This window comes from Canis lupus, chromosome 16, assembly GCF_048164855.1.
Source record: "Canis lupus baileyi chromosome 16, mCanLup2.hap1, whole genome shotgun sequence".
In the NCBI taxonomy this organism is placed as follows: domain Eukaryota; kingdom Metazoa; phylum Chordata; class Mammalia; order Carnivora; family Canidae; genus Canis; species Canis lupus.
In genome coordinates this window covers 10,096,326-10,113,239 of record NC_132853.1, presented here as the reverse complement: position 1 = coordinate 10,113,239, position 16,914 = coordinate 10,096,326, and the positions used below count along the sequence as shown (strand labels likewise).

General features: G+C 61.6%; 1 protein-coding gene across 3 annotated transcripts in view; it reads left to right on the top strand.

The window, feature by feature from the left end:
* The first annotated feature begins 1,927 nt into the window (after positions 1-1,927).
* The window catches only part of OLFM1 (olfactomedin 1), a 37,686-nt gene continuing 22,699 nt past the window's right edge, over positions 1,928-16,914 (top strand). The window contains exon 1 of one of the 3 annotated variants that reach the window (XM_072778547.1): positions 1,928-2,171. In XM_072778547.1, the coding sequence (XP_072634648.1) occupies positions 2,076-2,171 (96 nt within the window). In that variant the 5' untranslated portion in view covers positions 1,928-2,075. Of the gene's footprint in view, positions 2,172-15,486; positions 15,727-16,914 lie in introns of those variants that run through there. The other 2 variants (XM_072778548.1, XM_072778545.1) reach the window with 2 other exon arrangements.

Here is a 16,914-nt window from a genome sequence, read left to right as displayed (position 1 = left end):
CGTGAGTTGTTTCGTTTCTTGGCTACTGTGGATGAGGATGCCACGTGCAGGGGCATACAGACCTCTCTGTTCCAGACTCAGCTCTCCGTTCCCTTGGGTTCACCCCAAAGGGAGGATCACTGGGTCATATTGTTGTACAATTTCGGATCTCAGGTCTCAATCTACTTGAGGAAATCGGCAGAGCCTAACTTCCCCGTTTTACAAAAAAAAAAAAAAGCCCCCAAGCAGGGGCTCGCATCCCTGACTCACGACCACGCTGTCTTGTCTCCTCTGAGCCTCTGCCCTCTTCTGCACACATGCAGGCTGGGAGCAGCCCCGGAGCATCGATGTGGAGGCTGCGGGGACACTCGGGGCATTGGACATGCTCCCTGAATCTTCAGCAGCCCCCTCCTGGGCCTTTTGAGTTTGCAAAATGTTTGTGACCAGTCCTGCATTTGGTCATCTCAACTGCCTACAAGGGCCTGATGGTGGCATCATTCATTCCCATTCCACAGCAGTTGAGACTCTCTGAGCCACTCCCCAGGAGGGTCAGGACAAGACTCCGGCCCCCCAGCTCTGGCACAGCACCCTCTCCACCCCCTGAAGCCTCTCCCAGTCCTTACCAGGTGCTGAGAGGCCATGGGAAATAAGAACACTCAGGCCAATGAAAGAGGCTGCTCTCCCCCTTTCTCCCAAGGCTGCTCCTCTCGGGCTCTCAGGGCCCACCCCACTGGAGGGCACACCCCAGAGAACAGAGATCCTCCAAGGCGGAACCACTCAGGGACCTGAGGCCAGGGCAGCCCCACCACCATCTTGTCTTCTCAAGGTACTTGAGCCCAGCCCCTCGCCCCGTGCCCGAGGATGCCTCCTCCAGTGCGGGTGACCTGGGGACAGCCTGGAAGTCGGCATCCCATCCTTGTTCTGTACCTCCCTGGGTGACATATTAGTTACCCCTCCCCAGGGCTCCAGTTCCCCCATCTGTGACATGAGAGGGTTGGACCGTATGGATCACCCCGGGCACCTCTGCATTCTGCGATTTGTTGGGCCTGGGGCCTTCTTTAGAAAGGTCACTTTCCAGGGGCTAAATACTAAACAATGGGACAGGGATAGAAATGGGTGTTAAAACACATATCAGAGCTTTCCAGAAAACAGGTGCTTGGGGACGTTTCACCCCAGAAAGGGTAGTTCTCGTGGGAAATGTGAACCCCAGGAGAAGCTGCCCTGGTCTAAGACAGAGATCTCCAGCTGGGAGAAATTGTAAAAGGACAGTATGGGATGACAGGAAGGAAGATACAATGCAGACCCCGGGGGGCCCCTTCCAGGCCTGTGTGTACCGGCTCCACATGTATGCACGCAGACCATGTGCACAAGGACAGATCCTGACCCTCAGACCCTGCATGGGGACAGCAGCCCCAGCACGCATTCTGCTCCCTTGGCATCCCCATGCTGGCCACCCCAGGAGGACAGGAAGGAGGACCAGATGACCAGCTTGCTGGTGCTGCCTGCACCCCCACCTCCCACCCTGCCTTGAGACACCCTTCCTGGGTCTGAGCATCCCTCTCTCTCATTAAACAGTGTCACCTAAGGGCGTGTGCAGCTGCTCTCTCTCTACCTCCCCAGCGGCAAGTCAGACCCTCCCCCCACCCGGCCGCTAGTCCCCGCCCTGCCCCGCCCCCCACTCTGCCCTCCCCATCCCACATCCTGGGGGGCCAGGGCCCCCTGCAGCCCTGGACAGCCAGGATGGACTCTTCTCTCAGTTAAATTTCCCCCGCCTTTTTGATGTCACATCCTGTCCCAGCCTGCTTCCCCGCCGCCGCCCTCCCCACTCCCGCGCGTGAGCGTGGCGCGCGGGTCCCTCTGCGCCACCCGGCAGCCTTTCTCGCAAACTTTTGGCACCCCCTCCCAGGCGCGCGGGTGCGGGGGGAGGGCGGGAGGAGGGGCCGCGGAGGGCTGCGCCCCGCCCGGGGACAGTGGGGACAGCGCGCAGGACGCGCTCGCCATGCAGAGCAGAGGCTCCGGGTGCTGAAGGCGCAGGGCCAGAGAGCCGGGAGCGCGTCCGCGTCCACGCAGCGCCGGCGCCAGCACCAGGGCTCCGCATGCCAGGACGGCGGCCGTGGCAGCGAGACATGCAACCGGCCCGGAAGCTCCTCAGCCTCCTCTTCCTCATCCTGATGGGCACCGAACTCACTCAAGTACGTGCATCCAACGCCATTTTACTCCCCGCGAGGAGGAGGGGGCGCGGTGGCCGCCCAGCCTGGCGCGGGGACGGGACCTGGAAGTCGGGAGCGGCCCGCCGGGTGGGGAGGGGGCCGCGTGCCTGCCGCGCTGGGCGGGAGGGAGGGGCGCGGTGTGCCCCGGGACTGCTGCGCCTCCCCACCTGGGCCCCCAGCCCTGGCCGGTGCCTGCGGGGCTGAGCCCCCTCTCCTAGGACCCCAGCCTCCCGCTCCGCTCCCCTGAGAAGTTCAAAGGGCAGCACAGGGGCTCCTTCGCTGCTATTGTCATCCGGGGGGATTGGGAGCAGGGTGTCCAAGCTCCTGGCATCTCCAGAGGTAGATCTGAGTCCCACCCCCCCACCCGCCGCACCCCTGTCCAGAGCATCCTGCATCTCTGCCTTTGGGTATGATGCCGCCCTTGGGGCTCCCCAAGCAGGCGGTGGTGGCAATTGTGCCTCCGAGGCCAGACGGGGAAGGGCAGGCAGCGCGTGCTGGGCTGGGTGCATTGTGGACTCGGTGTGCAGGCTTGGGGGGTTGTGGCCACATGCGCGGCGTGAAGTGTGAGTGGCAAGCCGCCGTGTGCGTGTGTGGGGACCGCTGGGCATTTCAAGCGGGCTTGCCATCCCCTGAACAATGTATCCATAGAAAGCCTGTCTCCGGCTGCTATTCTCCATTTTAAAAATCCATTTCAGAGCTGGCTGGTCTGGGAGGCGGAGAAGGGCCGTCTGGGAGCACTGGAATGGGGGTGCTGCTTTGGCACTGGGGTGCTGGGAAGAGGCTGCCAGCTTCAGGAGCCAAGCTGCTCAGGAGTGACATTAAAATGCCCTTTCGAGGGTGCCACTGTGCCACGCTCAGAGCTGAGGGACGCCGGCTGGTCCGGGAGGTGGACGGGCAGCCCGCACTTTGGCCCCAAGCCCCAGCTTCCCTGACACTCCCTCCCTCCCTCCGTCTCCCTCCATCTCAGGATAAAAGAGAAAACAAAGAGAGAGGGCAAGAGGTGGATCCCAGGAGAGAAGGCTCTGGAATAGGCGTGCTGTGTTCCACCCGGGAAAGCGCAGTGTCTAGAGGGTTTTGCTGTCCCACCTGCCCTCAGGGACCCCTTCCCTGGTGCCACCAGACTGCCACCTCCCCTAGAGAAGTTCCCTGCGTGGTCTCAGGGAGAACCGGGAAGTTTTCCTGGCTGTGGGGAGAGCCTGGCCAAGGGGCTTGTGTACTGTGGATGGACAGTTGTACATATGCACATGCACACACACACTCGTTCACATGTGTGCACACTCACACACACTCCACAGATGTGAACACACAGACGCAGAAAGGAGCCAGGCAGGTGGTAATTAGCAGCATGTGCCTCACTTAGACATTGTGGGGAAGAGATAGCTGGTTATCCGTGGGCCTGGCAGTGGCTGCCCTGAGGGCCCCCCAGGCCTCAATGGCCCTCCCGATTCTAGGCACCCAGAGGACAGATGCTTTCCATCCAGAGGGCTCATCCTTGCATCTTTTTCAAGATCCCCCGTTCTTGAAAGAAACTTTTGGTTCAAGTTCAATTGGAAGCTTTGTCTCAGTGTCCACCTAGCCTGCCCCCCACCCCCGAGGGTCCGCCAGCCCCTGTACACACACCTCCGCCTCCTGTTGCAGCCAGGTCCCCTTGCAGCCCTGGGTCAGCTCCCCAGGCCCCCAGCCTGCCCCTGGGCCAGCAAGGGGAATGATGTTTTCTTTGGGAGGCTCCCCTCTCTGAAATCCAGCTGCGGGATGTCTCAGGGGACCGTGTCCCTCAGTGCAGCCAGAGGCATGGCCTCTCCCTCCTTCCCTCGCCACCCCCCCCCCCTCCGGCCTGCCTCAAAGGGAGGTTAGGCTACCAGAGTCCTGTGTCGGAAGCCTATTGTCCCGAATTGTGGTGGAATTTTAGAACAAAGGCTCCACCGGCTAAAATCACTCTGGTTGTTCCAAGTCTATGAAGGTTAGAGAATAGCCACTGGCTCCAGAGATGCCCACTACCTGGGCTGCCCAGGTGGCCCCATCGGGGCTGGGCCAGGGGCCTGGCACCTTTCGTAGCACTCTCAAAGGTGGGGAGTAGAACAGGGTCAGGGCCGGGCTGCTCTGAATCTGACAGCTGCTTGGGGCCATCCACACTCCGGAGTCTTGCTTTCTTGACCCCAAAGTGACTCAACCCCAGGAAGCCACACTGCACGGTGTCGTGAGCAGAGCTCCGTATGCCCCTGAACACGGAGAGTGAACATGCAGACAGCGAAGCACCGGGGGCTGAGCCGTGAGGTGTCGGCTCCCCTGCCCACCCTGTTTGTCTCCCGCCTTGCAGAAGTCTCTCCCACAGCTGCACCCTGCCCACCCCGCCCATGGGACCCTGCCAGAGATCCACACACAAGGTTCTAGGGCCACCGTGTTCATGGGTCAGCACGCATGGAGGTGGAAACAAGTGAGAAACGTGCGGCTTGTACCTGCACTTCCTCAGCGCTGCTTGAAGGATGCGGGCGGAGGGCGGGGGAGAGGAGCACATGGCCGCGCCATCTGTTCTCCCGACAGCTCGCGGATGATGAGCCACTCAATCAAAAGCCGGCCGGTGATGGATGGCCTACTATGTGCCAGGCTGGTGGGCCCAGAGGAACTTTGTCCTCAGACAGAAAGATGTCTTACTTGGTCCTGTTCTCTGATTTCCAGTCAAAGGCTGGTGCTTCACGCTCCATGAGAAGCATCATAGGAAAAAAAAAAAAAAAAAGAAGCATCATAGGAGTTTCCCAGCGGGATGTGAGGAGTTGACCCCTCTGTCTTGGGAGAGGTTGGTGTGGGGAAGCTGACCCCTCTGTCTTGGGGACGGTGGGTGCAGGGAAGCTGATCTCTCTGTCTTGGGGGAGGTGGGGTTTGAGGGAGCTGACCCCTCTGTCTTAGGGGAGGTGGGGTTTGGGGGAGCAAACCTCTCTGTCTTGGGGGAGGTAGGGTTTGGGGGAACTGACCTCTCTGTCTTGGGGGAGGTAGGGGGGGAGCTGACCCTTCTGTCTTGGGGGTGGTGGATGCAGGGGAGCTGACCCCTCTGTCTTGGGAGAGGTGGGTGTGGGGGAGCTGACCCCTCTGTCTTGGGGGTAGTGGGTGCGGGGGAGCTGACTCTTCTGCCTTGGGGGAGGTGGGTGCGGGCAAGCTGACCCCTCTGTCTTGGGGGCAGTGGGTGCGGGGAAGGCTACCCGGGCCCCAGGCCCACCTGGTCCACCAGTAGAAGTATGCTCCTGCGTTTGAAGTTGTGAAATGGGTGGGGCTCTGTAGCAACGACCTTGACTCAGCTGCCCTTACATGTACCCCAATACCACCAGGCACCATTGGGGTGACCTTGAGAAAAGCTCCTAGCCTCCTAACCTGGACCTCCACCTTTTAAAAACTGGATGACGCTGGAAGATGTCGCAGCCCTCCCCCCACCCCCCGCCCCTGTCCTGCTGGGTCGCTAACTCACCGTCCCCGTGGTGTGCTGTTCTTGGACACCAGCTGGCTTTAGCACAGTCAGACCTGGGTTCACGTACAGAGCGTGTCCGAGCCGTGTGGTCTGGTGTCTGGGCTGACATGCTTTGTGGGAAGACCCAAGGCTCTGCCGTAATTGTTTGTTTAGGAGGCCGGAGACTGTGAACCCGGGGCTCTGGGGTTGGAGCGGGGGTGGGTGTTGGAGAGGGTGACGTGTGTGTGGTCCTGGGGGTCCTGGGGTCGCTCCTGCCTGCTCTTGCCCAGGGCCAGCAGTGAGCCTGGGCAGGAGGGAAGCGGGGAGGAGAAGGGTCCAGGCTGGCCACGCAGGAGGAATCCAGGAGGAATCAGATTTATTCTAACAGAGAAGCAGAGCTCCCGTCCCTAGCAGAGCTTGGCCTTTCTTAAGGACGCAGGCCTCCACGCATGCTTCCAGCCGTGAACAATGAGCAGAGTGCACTTGAGGGCCAGGTGTCACCATGGTTGGCACTGCTGGTCCAGGAGCCCGAGTCCAGACGTGAGCAAACCCTACTCCCCTTGGGGAGGTGTGGGTGGGTGCTGTGGACGGGCGGGGCAGGTGTCACGGAGCAGCTGGTGGGGCAAGCCCCTAGGAAACCCACCAGGACCTGTCACCCCAAATCTGTTCTCTACTCCTGAGATTCTGCTTGTCCTACAGAGGAAGATGCAACTGCTCCCCTGAGCAAACTTATTTTTTTTAAAGATTGTATTTATTTATTTGAAAGAGAGAGAAGGAGCAGGGGGAGGGGCAGAGGGAGGAGCAGACCCCCCCAATGAGCAGGGAACCCAACTCGGGACTTGATCCCAGGACCCCGAGATCATGACACCGAGCTGAAGGCAGACACTCTTTTTATAAGATTTTATGTATTTATTCATGAGAGAGAGAGAGGCAGAGACACAGGCAGAGGGAGAAACAGGCTCCTTGTAGGGGTCCCGATGCGAGACTTGATCCCCAGACCCCGGGATCACAACCTGAGCCGAAGGCAGACGCTTAACCACTGAGCCACCCAGGTACCCCCTCCCCTAAAGCATACTTAATTTCTTAAAATATTTTATTTATTTATTTGACAGAGAGAAAGAGCAGGGGGTGGGGCAGAGAGAGAGGGAGAAGCAGACTCCCCGCTGAGCAGGGAGCCCGATGCAGGGGCTCGATCCCAGGACCCCGAGATCATGACCTGAGCTGAAGGCAGACGTTTCACCGACTGAGCCCCCCAGGTGCTCCCTCCCCTGAGCAAATTTAATGAGAATAAAACAGCCCAGTTCTGTGACCTATTGGAGACTGACCTTGGGCTGATGACCCCGCAGACCTCCCATCTACCTGCCCTGGCTCCTGGCCTGCCCCCACGTCTGCCCTGGACACCGGGGTGGTAGCAATAGTGGGGCTGGGGGTTCAGGAGCACTACGGTCTTCCCCTAAACCCGTCAGCTCACAGCGCACGGCATTTACTCCTCCTTTGCAGGTGGGTCTGCAGGCCCCTTCCCCCGGGGCCGGCCCACCAGAGAGGAGCAGGGGGTGAGGAGTGCTCCCCACTCCCAGGTGGCCCCACCTTCCAGGGCAGGAAGATGCTGTAACACCAGGGGGCGGGGGGGGGGGGGCTGCTGCAAATCCTCCTCCCTGGCAGCTGCTTCATCTCTGAAAGCAATTTGCTTCTCCTTCCACTGACTTCAGCCTTCTCCAATAAAAAGAAAGGTAATTTTCCGCCTTGGGTTGTATTTATTACTAAAGTTATCAAGCCCTGTAATCAGTATTAACATCACCGTGTAAAGTAATACAAAACTAATTACTAGCTAAAGTGAATTAGATACATGACAACTGCAAGCCGGGCTGACGGGGAGGGGAGCCAACTTTGGGCTCAGATGCTCTTCACACTCTGAAAGCAGCAGCCACAGGGTCCTCGCCAGGGCCGGGCCTCTCCTGAAGGTCCCATGGTCCAGGCGGCTCTGACCTGCACAGCAAGTGGGACGGGAGGATGCCCGTCCCTTTGCTTTTCAGAGGGGCACGTGCATGAGAAACTCGCCAGACTCTAGAGCACATGGTTGGGACCTGCCTTTGGCTCAGGTTGTGATCCCAGAGTTCTGGGATCAAGTCCCATATTGGGCTCCCTGTGGGGATCCTGCTTCTCCCTCTGCCTGTGTCTCTGCCTCTCTGTGTCTCTCATGAATAAATAAATAAATCTTTAAAAAATAAAATAAAAAATAAAGCACGTGGTTAACTCCAGCCCGGATGCTGAGCGTCCCCGAGGCACACTGCCCACCGGGACCGTGTCTGGATGCCCAGGTCATTGAACTACAGACCTTTGCAGAGCAGCGCTGCGGGTCTGGGTTGGCTGCATCTCCAGTGGTGGGCCCCACGCTCCACCAGCTCTGACCTGGAAACGCAGCCTTTGAAGGGGAGCAGCAGAGCGCCAGGGAGCGTTTGGCAGGGGCCCCACATTGTCTCCTTCCTCTTACCAGGAAGGGGGGCAGTCTGGAGCAAGTCCCCATGGCAGGGTGTGTGTGTGTGTGTCTGGACAGCACACCTGGGCTCCTCACCTCCATTCTCTGGGGCTCACGGAGCAGCTCTGCTCCCCCGCAGGCGTCCCAGCGTCTGTGTGACAGCTGAGTCCAAGAAGCAGGCAAGAATGCACAGACGTACTTAGCTCATGCTGCTCGCCCCTGGCATGCCCGTCTGCAGCCCCAGTCACATCCTGTGTGGCTTTGAGCATCATTCAGGGAGCGCTCCCTGGGGAAAAGGGACCAGGCTCTGCCGGGGGGCGGGGGGGGGGGCTTCTTGTAAATGCCGGCTCCCCCTTCCTTTGCACCCAGGTTACATCTCACAACAACTGCCAGATGTCAGAGGGTGAAGGCACCTTCTTTGCTCTCAGGCAGTGCTTAAAGATGCCAGCTTTCCAATCCGCTTGCTCTGATCTCCGCCACAGGGATTGGGCCCGTGGGCTCCTTATGCACGGACGGGCCACTGCTACAGTCTAGCAGTCGGTCGGGAGGAGAGAGGGTGGCTGTGGGAGCCGGGCCTGGGGGGATATGAGGGGAAGCCCCCTCCCCGGCTGCGTCCACACTCAGATGTGCAGGTTAGAAGTGTGCCCTCCCGCCGTGCGTGGGGCGGGTGAGCAGATAGGATGCTGTTCCGGACCTCAGGCTTCCCGGCAGAGACTTCTCCAGTGTGCAAGACGGTGCTCGCGGGTGGCTCCGGAAAGCAAGTTACTCCCGCTTGGGGTGTCTGAGGGTCGAAGAGAGAACAGAGGTGTATTCATACACGTTATAAATAGTTTGCTCAGCACAACGGGGCGTTGGCGTTACATCTGACAGCAGAGCAGGACTCGGAGAAGAAACGGAGGCAGGCTTTCAGAAACAATCTGCTGCTCTCAGGTGTGGGTCCCTGAGCCCCTGGCCTGCCCCGTGCTCTGAGGCTCCCGATCCCCCGGCAGCCCAGCCTCCCGGCCTCGTCCTGCAGCCTCAGGGGGCATGGCATCGAGGTGGTCCTTTTCTCCAGAGATGGTGCACCTTCCCGGATAGCGGGCTGGGCAGCTTCCTGAGGCCGAGTCCAGGCTCCGCAGGCCGAGGGTCCTGATGGGCTGAGGGCAGAGCGTGGGCTCTGGGAGGGAAGAGCCTCTGGGAGCACCCAAGTCCTGCTCTGAGCGGACGGTGACTTCCTGGGTGTCCCAGGGTTACTCTCAGATATTTTCATAGCCAACATCAATTTCTGATCCACATCAGGGTCCACGAATTTGTGTCGGCATCAACAACTGATCCAGTAAAAACCAGTCTGTCCCTAATCCCTTAACGGACAGCAGGAAACAGTCACATCCATGGGACCCCCACCCCACGAAGCCCTGAGCTCAGCGCACAGGGCAACGTGCCTGCCGAGTTCTCTCATCCAGGCCCCTCACTCCCACATGTGGACTCCCTTCCAGGGGGCAACTAAGAGGACATGAAGTCGTGGCCTCCCAGTCTGGACATAAGCTCGTCGGAGGCAATGTTTATGAAAGCGGCATGGAACGTTCCAGAGCAGGAGCAGAGGGTGTGGGGGGGAACGGGGAGGGGCCACGGGCAGTCAGCTCTCTGGATGGACAGACTATCAGGACAAAGGGCTGGAAGGGGGTGTCGTGGCTCAGGAAAGAAGCAGCGCCGGTGATAGCTGCGGGTCACAGAGCCCTCTGTCCTTGAAAGCAGCCCCTATTCCGGGGGTGGGGGGCTAGAATAGACACCATGAATCCCAGCACCTCCAAAGGAGCCTGAGCCTACATGAATGGTGGAAGGAAGTGGCCTGGGAGTTGGTTCGGGACCACACGGGCCAGCTCTCCACAACTGGGCTAACGAACTTCCACCACAGTGGCACCCAGTGATGCCTGAGCACGTCTGGGGCAGGTGCACAGTGAGCTGCTGGGGCTCTGGCCTGCATCTTCTGAGCCCCTCTCCAGACATGCTCTCCCGGGGGTCGGGCACAGAGCAGAGCACACACCTTGCCTTTCCCTGCGGCCCAGCCCCGCAGCAGCAGTGTCGGGAGACCCTCCACCAGCGAGGGCCCTGCAAGGTGCATGGGACTTGGCCAGGAGGAAGGCCCCCTTAGGGATGGGTGTGAGCAGCAGTAACCCCGCCCACCGCCGCCCATCCAGGTCAACCCAGAGGCTGTGGAGGGGAGCAGCATAAGGGGATGCTTGGATCGGGCTGCCCATGGCTGCTGGGAGAGGGGTTCAGGTCACCTGTGGGCTCCTCTCAAGGTGCCCGGCTCCAGACCAGACCCTCTGCTGCTGCAGGGCCGTTCTTCCCCAGCAGGGAAATGAGAGCAAAGGGTGCCAGGAGGAGCACAATGGCCACGCATGGAGCCCCCCCTTCCACCCCCACGGCTCTCTGCCCACCTCCACCCCGCCCCTAGCAATGTGCAGATACTATGAGGAAAATGTGCCTGTTGTTTAACCGCAAAAGGGCATCCAAACTTTGTTCTCTGGGGATGTCCCTTTGTTTAGCCCTAAGCAAGGCCCTGTCCCATGGGCCTGTGCTCGGTCTGTGGAATGGAGATGGTCAGGTGGCCCTGCGGCCGTTGTGAGGCTTTGTCAGGCCGTGCTCTGACCCCCCACGTGTGCCTGTGCCCTCGAAGCAGGGGGGTGCTTCACGGGCATGTCACGTCCATCAGCCCTCCTCCTGAAAGCTCTGAAGCCCAGGGCCCTCAGGGCTGGCATTCCTGTTTTCACATGCTGCTGAATTTGTACAGGCCCCTCCGAGGTCAAGGCTGGAGGTCCCCCCAATCTAAACCCTGAGACATGACGGCATTGGGGGGCAGGGCCTCTGGGGAGCCTGTCGGGAGGTGCTGTGCCGCTGTGCCGGGCCTGGTGCCCTGTAACGAGGCTTCGGAGCACTCTTTCCCCGTTGCCATCTGCCCTGTGAGGACACGGCGGCAAGGACACGCCTTGCTCTCAGACCTCCAGCCTCCACCCCTGTGCGCCACCGATGTTTTTTGTTTATGAGGTGTCAGCTGGTGGTGCTTTGTCACAGCAGCGGGAGCAGAGAGCCACCGTGTCATCCGACAGGCGGAGGGGCACCACGCTTTTGAGCTTGGTCCTGGGAAGGGCTTGTTCCCGGTTTGACCTCGCACAGGTCTTGTCGTCTCTCTGAGCCTGACACAGCAAGCGCGTGGCCCACAGGCGTCCGCAAGGGTTAAGGGACATCACATCATGCACCTAGCATGCGGGTGTCTGGGGCACGGCGCCTGCTCGGTTAGCATTACCATGGCCACTCCAAGTTGTGAACATAAGTGAGCCCTTGCTTCAGGGGAAGCTGTGTGGAAATGGGGATTTAAGCACCTCCTTGGGAACATTTGGGGTTGGCCAACGCCGAGGATCCTTTAATCCAAATGCCTCATTCTTCAACAATTCATAGTTTGCTTTTGGAAATACTGTATAGCCTTCTAAATCAAATTACACTTGCTCGAGCCTTCTCAGATGACCCTTTCAAATGCATTAAAGGCATTTCTTACTGACTCATGGGTTCCAGTCATTGGAGAGGACTTTGGGATTGGAGGAGCTGGAAATGACTTACCTCCAACCTCCAGCTTATCAGAGCAGGGGTGCAAGGCAGAGAAACAGGAGTGCATGCCAAGGCAACAGAGGTGCAGGGCAGGGTGGCAGGGAAGTAGGACATGGTGGCAGGGGTACAGGTTGGGGCGGTAGGGTACAGGACAGGGTGGCAGGGGTGCAGGGCTTGGGGGGCAGGGATGCAGGACAGGGCAGCAGAGATGCAGGGCAGAGAGACAGGGATGTATGCCAAGGCAATAGGGGTACAGGGTAGGACAATAGGGGAGTAAGATAGGGCGGCAGGGTTGGAGGGTAGGGTGGCAGAGGTGCAGGGCAGAGCTACAAGGGTGCATGTCAAGGTGGCAGGGGTGTACGACAGGGCAGCAGGGGTACATGCCAAAGTGGTAGGGGTGCAGGGCAGGGTGGCAGTGGTGCAGGGCTGGGTGACAGGTGCAGGGCAGGGCAGCAGGGGTGCAGGGCAGACAATGGGTGCAGAGCAGAGCAAGAGAGGTGGGTGAAGGGTAGGTGGTAGGGGTCCAGGGGAGGGGGGCAAGGGTGCAGGAAAGGGAGGCAGGGGTACAGGATAGGGCAGCAATGGTGTAGGGCAGAGTGGCAGAGGTGCAGGGCAGGGCAGCAGGGGTGCAGGGCAGGGCAGCAGGGGTGCATGCCAAGGGGCAGGGGTAAAGGACAGGGTGGCAGGGGAGTAGGAGGGGGCAGCAAAGGAGCAGGGTAGGGGTGCATGTCAAAGTGGTAGGGGTGCAGGGCAGCACAGCAAGGGTGCAGAGCAGAGCGGCAGGGGTGCAGGGCACGGCAGCAGGGGTACAGCTGCCAGTGGGTCAGGAGCGGGCTGTCCCTGCTCCACACCCCTGTTCTGTCTACACAGGCCCTCCTGGAGGGGGCGATGTGAATGGTGCTTCTGTTTGCTTCTTTATAAACACGGACAAGGAAGGAAGAGGTGGTGAGGGGCCGAAATGCAGGCTGGGTGTGAACCTCCAATTCTCTGACCTCCCAGGCTCTGCTTGGCTCCTGGCAGCTGCAGGAGCCCCGAGGCACAGTCCACACTTGGCAGACCCGGTGGGAATAACCCAGAGCCACACATTGTGAGGCCTGCCTCCTGGCCGTGCCCAGGGGATGCCAGAACCTCTCCCCGCTGGCTCCCCGATGGGACTGCCGCTCTGGGGCTGGGGCCCCACATCCCCGCACCTAACTGCCCACACCCAGGGTCGAGGAGAGTCCTGGCGGGGAGGGGCCCCAGCCACTCAGTGGTCCTCGGGTCTTCCTGCCTCCGACAGTTCCTTGGATGGAGCATCAGCTCCATCATCTCCAACTACCTGGGCTTCGGTTCCTCTGTTGAGGAGCCCGGCCAAGTTGGCACTCTTCAGATTTCGAGTACCAACTGTAAATCCTTATGGGACATTAGTGACATAAAGGGAAATCAGATGTTCTTCAAAATCAGGTTGGTTTTTTTTTTTTTAATTCTTTATATCTGCCCATCTGGAGTTCATCGCCCTAGAATGTGGCTCTGCTCAGTGGGGATTGTTGTCGGGTCCAGCAATACCTCCCCAGCATTTGTGCATCTGTATCAATAGCAGCAGCTCTCAGTGGGTGGGGGGGGAGGTCTCTGGGGACACAAATCCCATCTCTGGCACGGACTTGAGCCCTGGTGGCTCGGCTGAGGGGCCTCTTGAGCAGGTTGTGTCTTGTGCAAAGCAGGGTACCCTTTACTGGGTGCCAAGCCTGCTCCTGCACTAACCATTGAATCTTCATAACACCCCAGAGAGAGAGATGACAATGACTGTACTGAACCCATTTTACAGATGGAGAAACAGGCACAGAGGGGCTGATGCCCTGGCCGGGGTCTCCCAGCCAGTGGCAGGCTGTCTGCCTTGAGTCTGCCTTCTCGGTGCTGAGTGGCTCACGGGCGATGCCTCTCTCTGGCCATGGCATGCACTTGGTGGCAAGTGCTGGGCATCTGCCCCCGCGTTGGTGTCGCTTCTGTCTGGGGGGTGTACAGTGCGCTGTCCCCCGTGTCTTGGCCTGGTTTGGGGGTGGGTCTGCCGCACCCTGTACTCGTCCATCTTGCTCTCGTAGGTCATAAGCAAGTACCCGTGGCTTCTAAATGGAGGCCTTGAGCGTTTGGTAGATTGGGTTGGGTTCGCTTTGAAATTGTTCCCACCAAGTAAGTGGCCACTGTCCACAGTGGGATTTGCGCGTGAGGGATTTGCGCTGGCGGGACGTGTGGCCCCGCGTCTGCTCACCGCGTGCTGGCTGGGGAAGGTGGCGGGGCGTTGGTAGTTGTGTGGATGCTGCCTCCAGCACCTGGCCCTGGCGTGTGGCCTGGTGTGACCTGGACCCCGTGGGTGCTCAGTGGTGCCTACAGTACCGGCACACGCTGGGAGATGGCGCCCTTCCCCAACGCTTGGACTCCCTTGTGTTCATTGGGGGAAACGTCAGGAAACCCTTCAGCGGGGTCGCACACCCAAAGCTCTGGCCTGGACCATCCTGGCTGTAATCGAGTCCCCTCTCTGGAAGGGGATGGAGCAGAGAGAAGCCCTAGGCCCTCCGGTGGGCCCAGGAAGCCTGGCTCCTTGCAACTGCCGCTGGGGAAGGGAGACTGATTCTCACCCGGTGGAAGAGCGTGTACTGAGTGATCTGGGGAATTCTTCTCTTCCCCAATGGCTGGGAAGGCCTCATGGGCACATGGGCACGACTGGAGGATGTGCCTTGCATCCCCTAGAAGGCTCCTGCAGATGCTAACGCCCTCTGAAGGTGTTCGACCCCATCAGCCCCGGGGTTCCGAGGAGACTTGCACGTGCCCCGGAATGATGCTGTAGAGGGCTGGGGACCTGTGCCAGGCTGCCCTGCCCCTCTACCTGGGCACCAGGACTTGGGACCTCCACTCATGGCCCCCAACCACAGACCCCAAGGCCTCACCCAGGACCATGCTCCTCATGGGCGGGTCACCTTTAGCTCTCCTGTCCCCATGCCTGAGCCCCAAACCTGCACCTGCATGCACAGCCCCCTTCCACCCGCACCCAGGAGCCCACACTGGTGGGTGCCGGCAGACTCCTTTCCTCGCAGAGGCCCGAGAGCACCTGTCCCGGGGGCCTCCCAGGGAGTGCTCCCCTCTACACCCCTTTCCCTGGAGGTCAGCGCTGGAGCTGGAGAACCCCCTCCCACTGGGCTTCGGGGGTCAGCAGGGCTGGCGTTCAGGGCCAGGAGTCACCCCCCAATGGGTCCGGGGCAGGAGGGCTGGGCCGCGCTCCTGTTGGGGTGGTCCCAGAGGAGGGCCCGGGCCTGGCTCGGTGCGCAGCCAGTCTGGACTGTGAGGCCGCCGAGGCGCCCGCAGGACTGGGGGGGGGGGGTCAGCTTTCCTGCCCCAACACCCCTGTCAGCCCCTCGCCTGGGGTTTGCAGGCCTCGCTGCCAGCAGCCAGGGGGCGGCGGGGAGCCGGAGCGCAGAGGAAAAATCCACCCATTTCCTGGGCAGATTGCGTCGGCCGCCGCCCGGCCGTGTCCCCGCCTCCCGGCCGCGGCCCCCGCGCGCAGCCCGCGAGGCGCTCAGAGCCGGAGCCGGAGCCGGAGCCGGAGCGCGGGGCGCGGGCGCGGGGCGCGGGGCGCGGAGGGGCGGGCGCGGGGCGCGGGGCGCGGAGGGGCGGCGGCACCGCGGACACCGGGCGGCGGGCGGCGGGCGGCGGCCACTCTCCCCCGCGCCCGGGGCGGCGCAGCCATGGCCGGGGCGCGCGGGGCGGCGGCGGCCACGGCGGGCGGGCGGCGGCGGGCCGAGGGGGCGCGGGGACTCGGCCGGGAGCCCCTGCCCGCCGCGGTGGCCGCCGCCTGAAGGCTGCCCGGGGGCGCGGAGCCGGCGCCGGCGCGCGCGGGCGCAGGAGCGACTCGAGGCGCGATGTCGGTGCCGCTGCTCAAGATCGGGGTTGTGCTGAGCACCATGGCCATGATCACCAACTGGATGTCCCAGACGCTGCCCTCGCTGGTGGGCCTCAACACCACCAAGCTCTCGGCGGCCAGCGGCGGGACGCTCGACCGCAGCACAGGCGTAAGTCCCCGCCGCCCCCGCCGCCGCCCCCGCCCCCGACCCCGACCCCGACCCGGGCTGGGCAGGGCAGGGCAGGGCGCAGGGCCGAGGGCACCGGCTGGGGTCCCCGGCGGCTCCCCCCAACCCCCGCGGGCGGGGATGACCTGCGCCGCGCTCTCCGCCGGTCCCCCCGGGGTGCCGCCTCCTTCCTCTGCCGGGTTTCCTCCGGGGGTCGGGGCCTGGGGACTCGGAGGCTTGGAGTCCCCTTCAACTAATAAAAGTCCGTCGCTGACAAAGGTCAGGAAACTGAGGCAGGGGACTTGGGGACTCGTCCAAGGTCACTCAGCAAGTAAGGGGTGGGGACGCGCCGCTCCACCCTGTCGGGGCTGGTCCAGCCGCGGGAACTGAGCCGCCCTACTGTCAAAGCCCGAGCAGCCTGGCCTGGCCGAGCGGGCCAGCAGACGGGTGGGGGAGCTGGCGGCTGCGAGTCCCCACACCGAGCCCCTCAGGGTGCAGTGGCCGGGGCGGGGCCCTGGGAGGCACCGGCTCTGGAGCTGGCCCCCACTCCGTTCGTCACCCGTCACCCCTCTGCCCTGCCGCCCAGGTGGCTTTTCCTCCCTTGTCAAGGCCTTGAGGGAGGGGGAGAGTGGCCAGGGCGCCTGTGGGCAGGGCTGACTCTGCTGGTGGCTGGAGCTGCTGGAGCGGGGCTAAGCGGGAAGCACCCCTGAGTGGAGGAGGATGTGAGGAAGGGCCCCAGGCTGGCTCCCTGTCCGGGAGGCTCCTCTCCTGCCTGGTTTCCACTGCCCAGGGCAGAGTGCTCTGGGAGGGGTCTCCACGTGACCCCTCCTAAGACCCTCGTCATGTTCACCCCACCTAGGTGGGGGTGGGTTTCAAGGATGGCATCCGGTGGCTCTCGTAATGACTTTGTTCCTGCGTCTGGGTCCTGAGCCTCTGGGGTTGGCAATGAATGAAATAAATGTATAGCTACTATAGATTCTCCTCCCCATCCCTGTGCTAAAAATAGCAGGGAGGTGACCTGAGGTGCCGGGGCAGGCTGTGGGGGAGGGTCTGGGCTCAGCGAATGTTTGTAGCAGTGGTGTCCTCCCCTGTGCACCTCGTACTCGGGACCTGAGCTGGGCTGCAAGGTGACATGGACCGGGCACGGCTGTGATTTCTCCATGGTCCTTGAGCATACCCCAGGACTGGGGT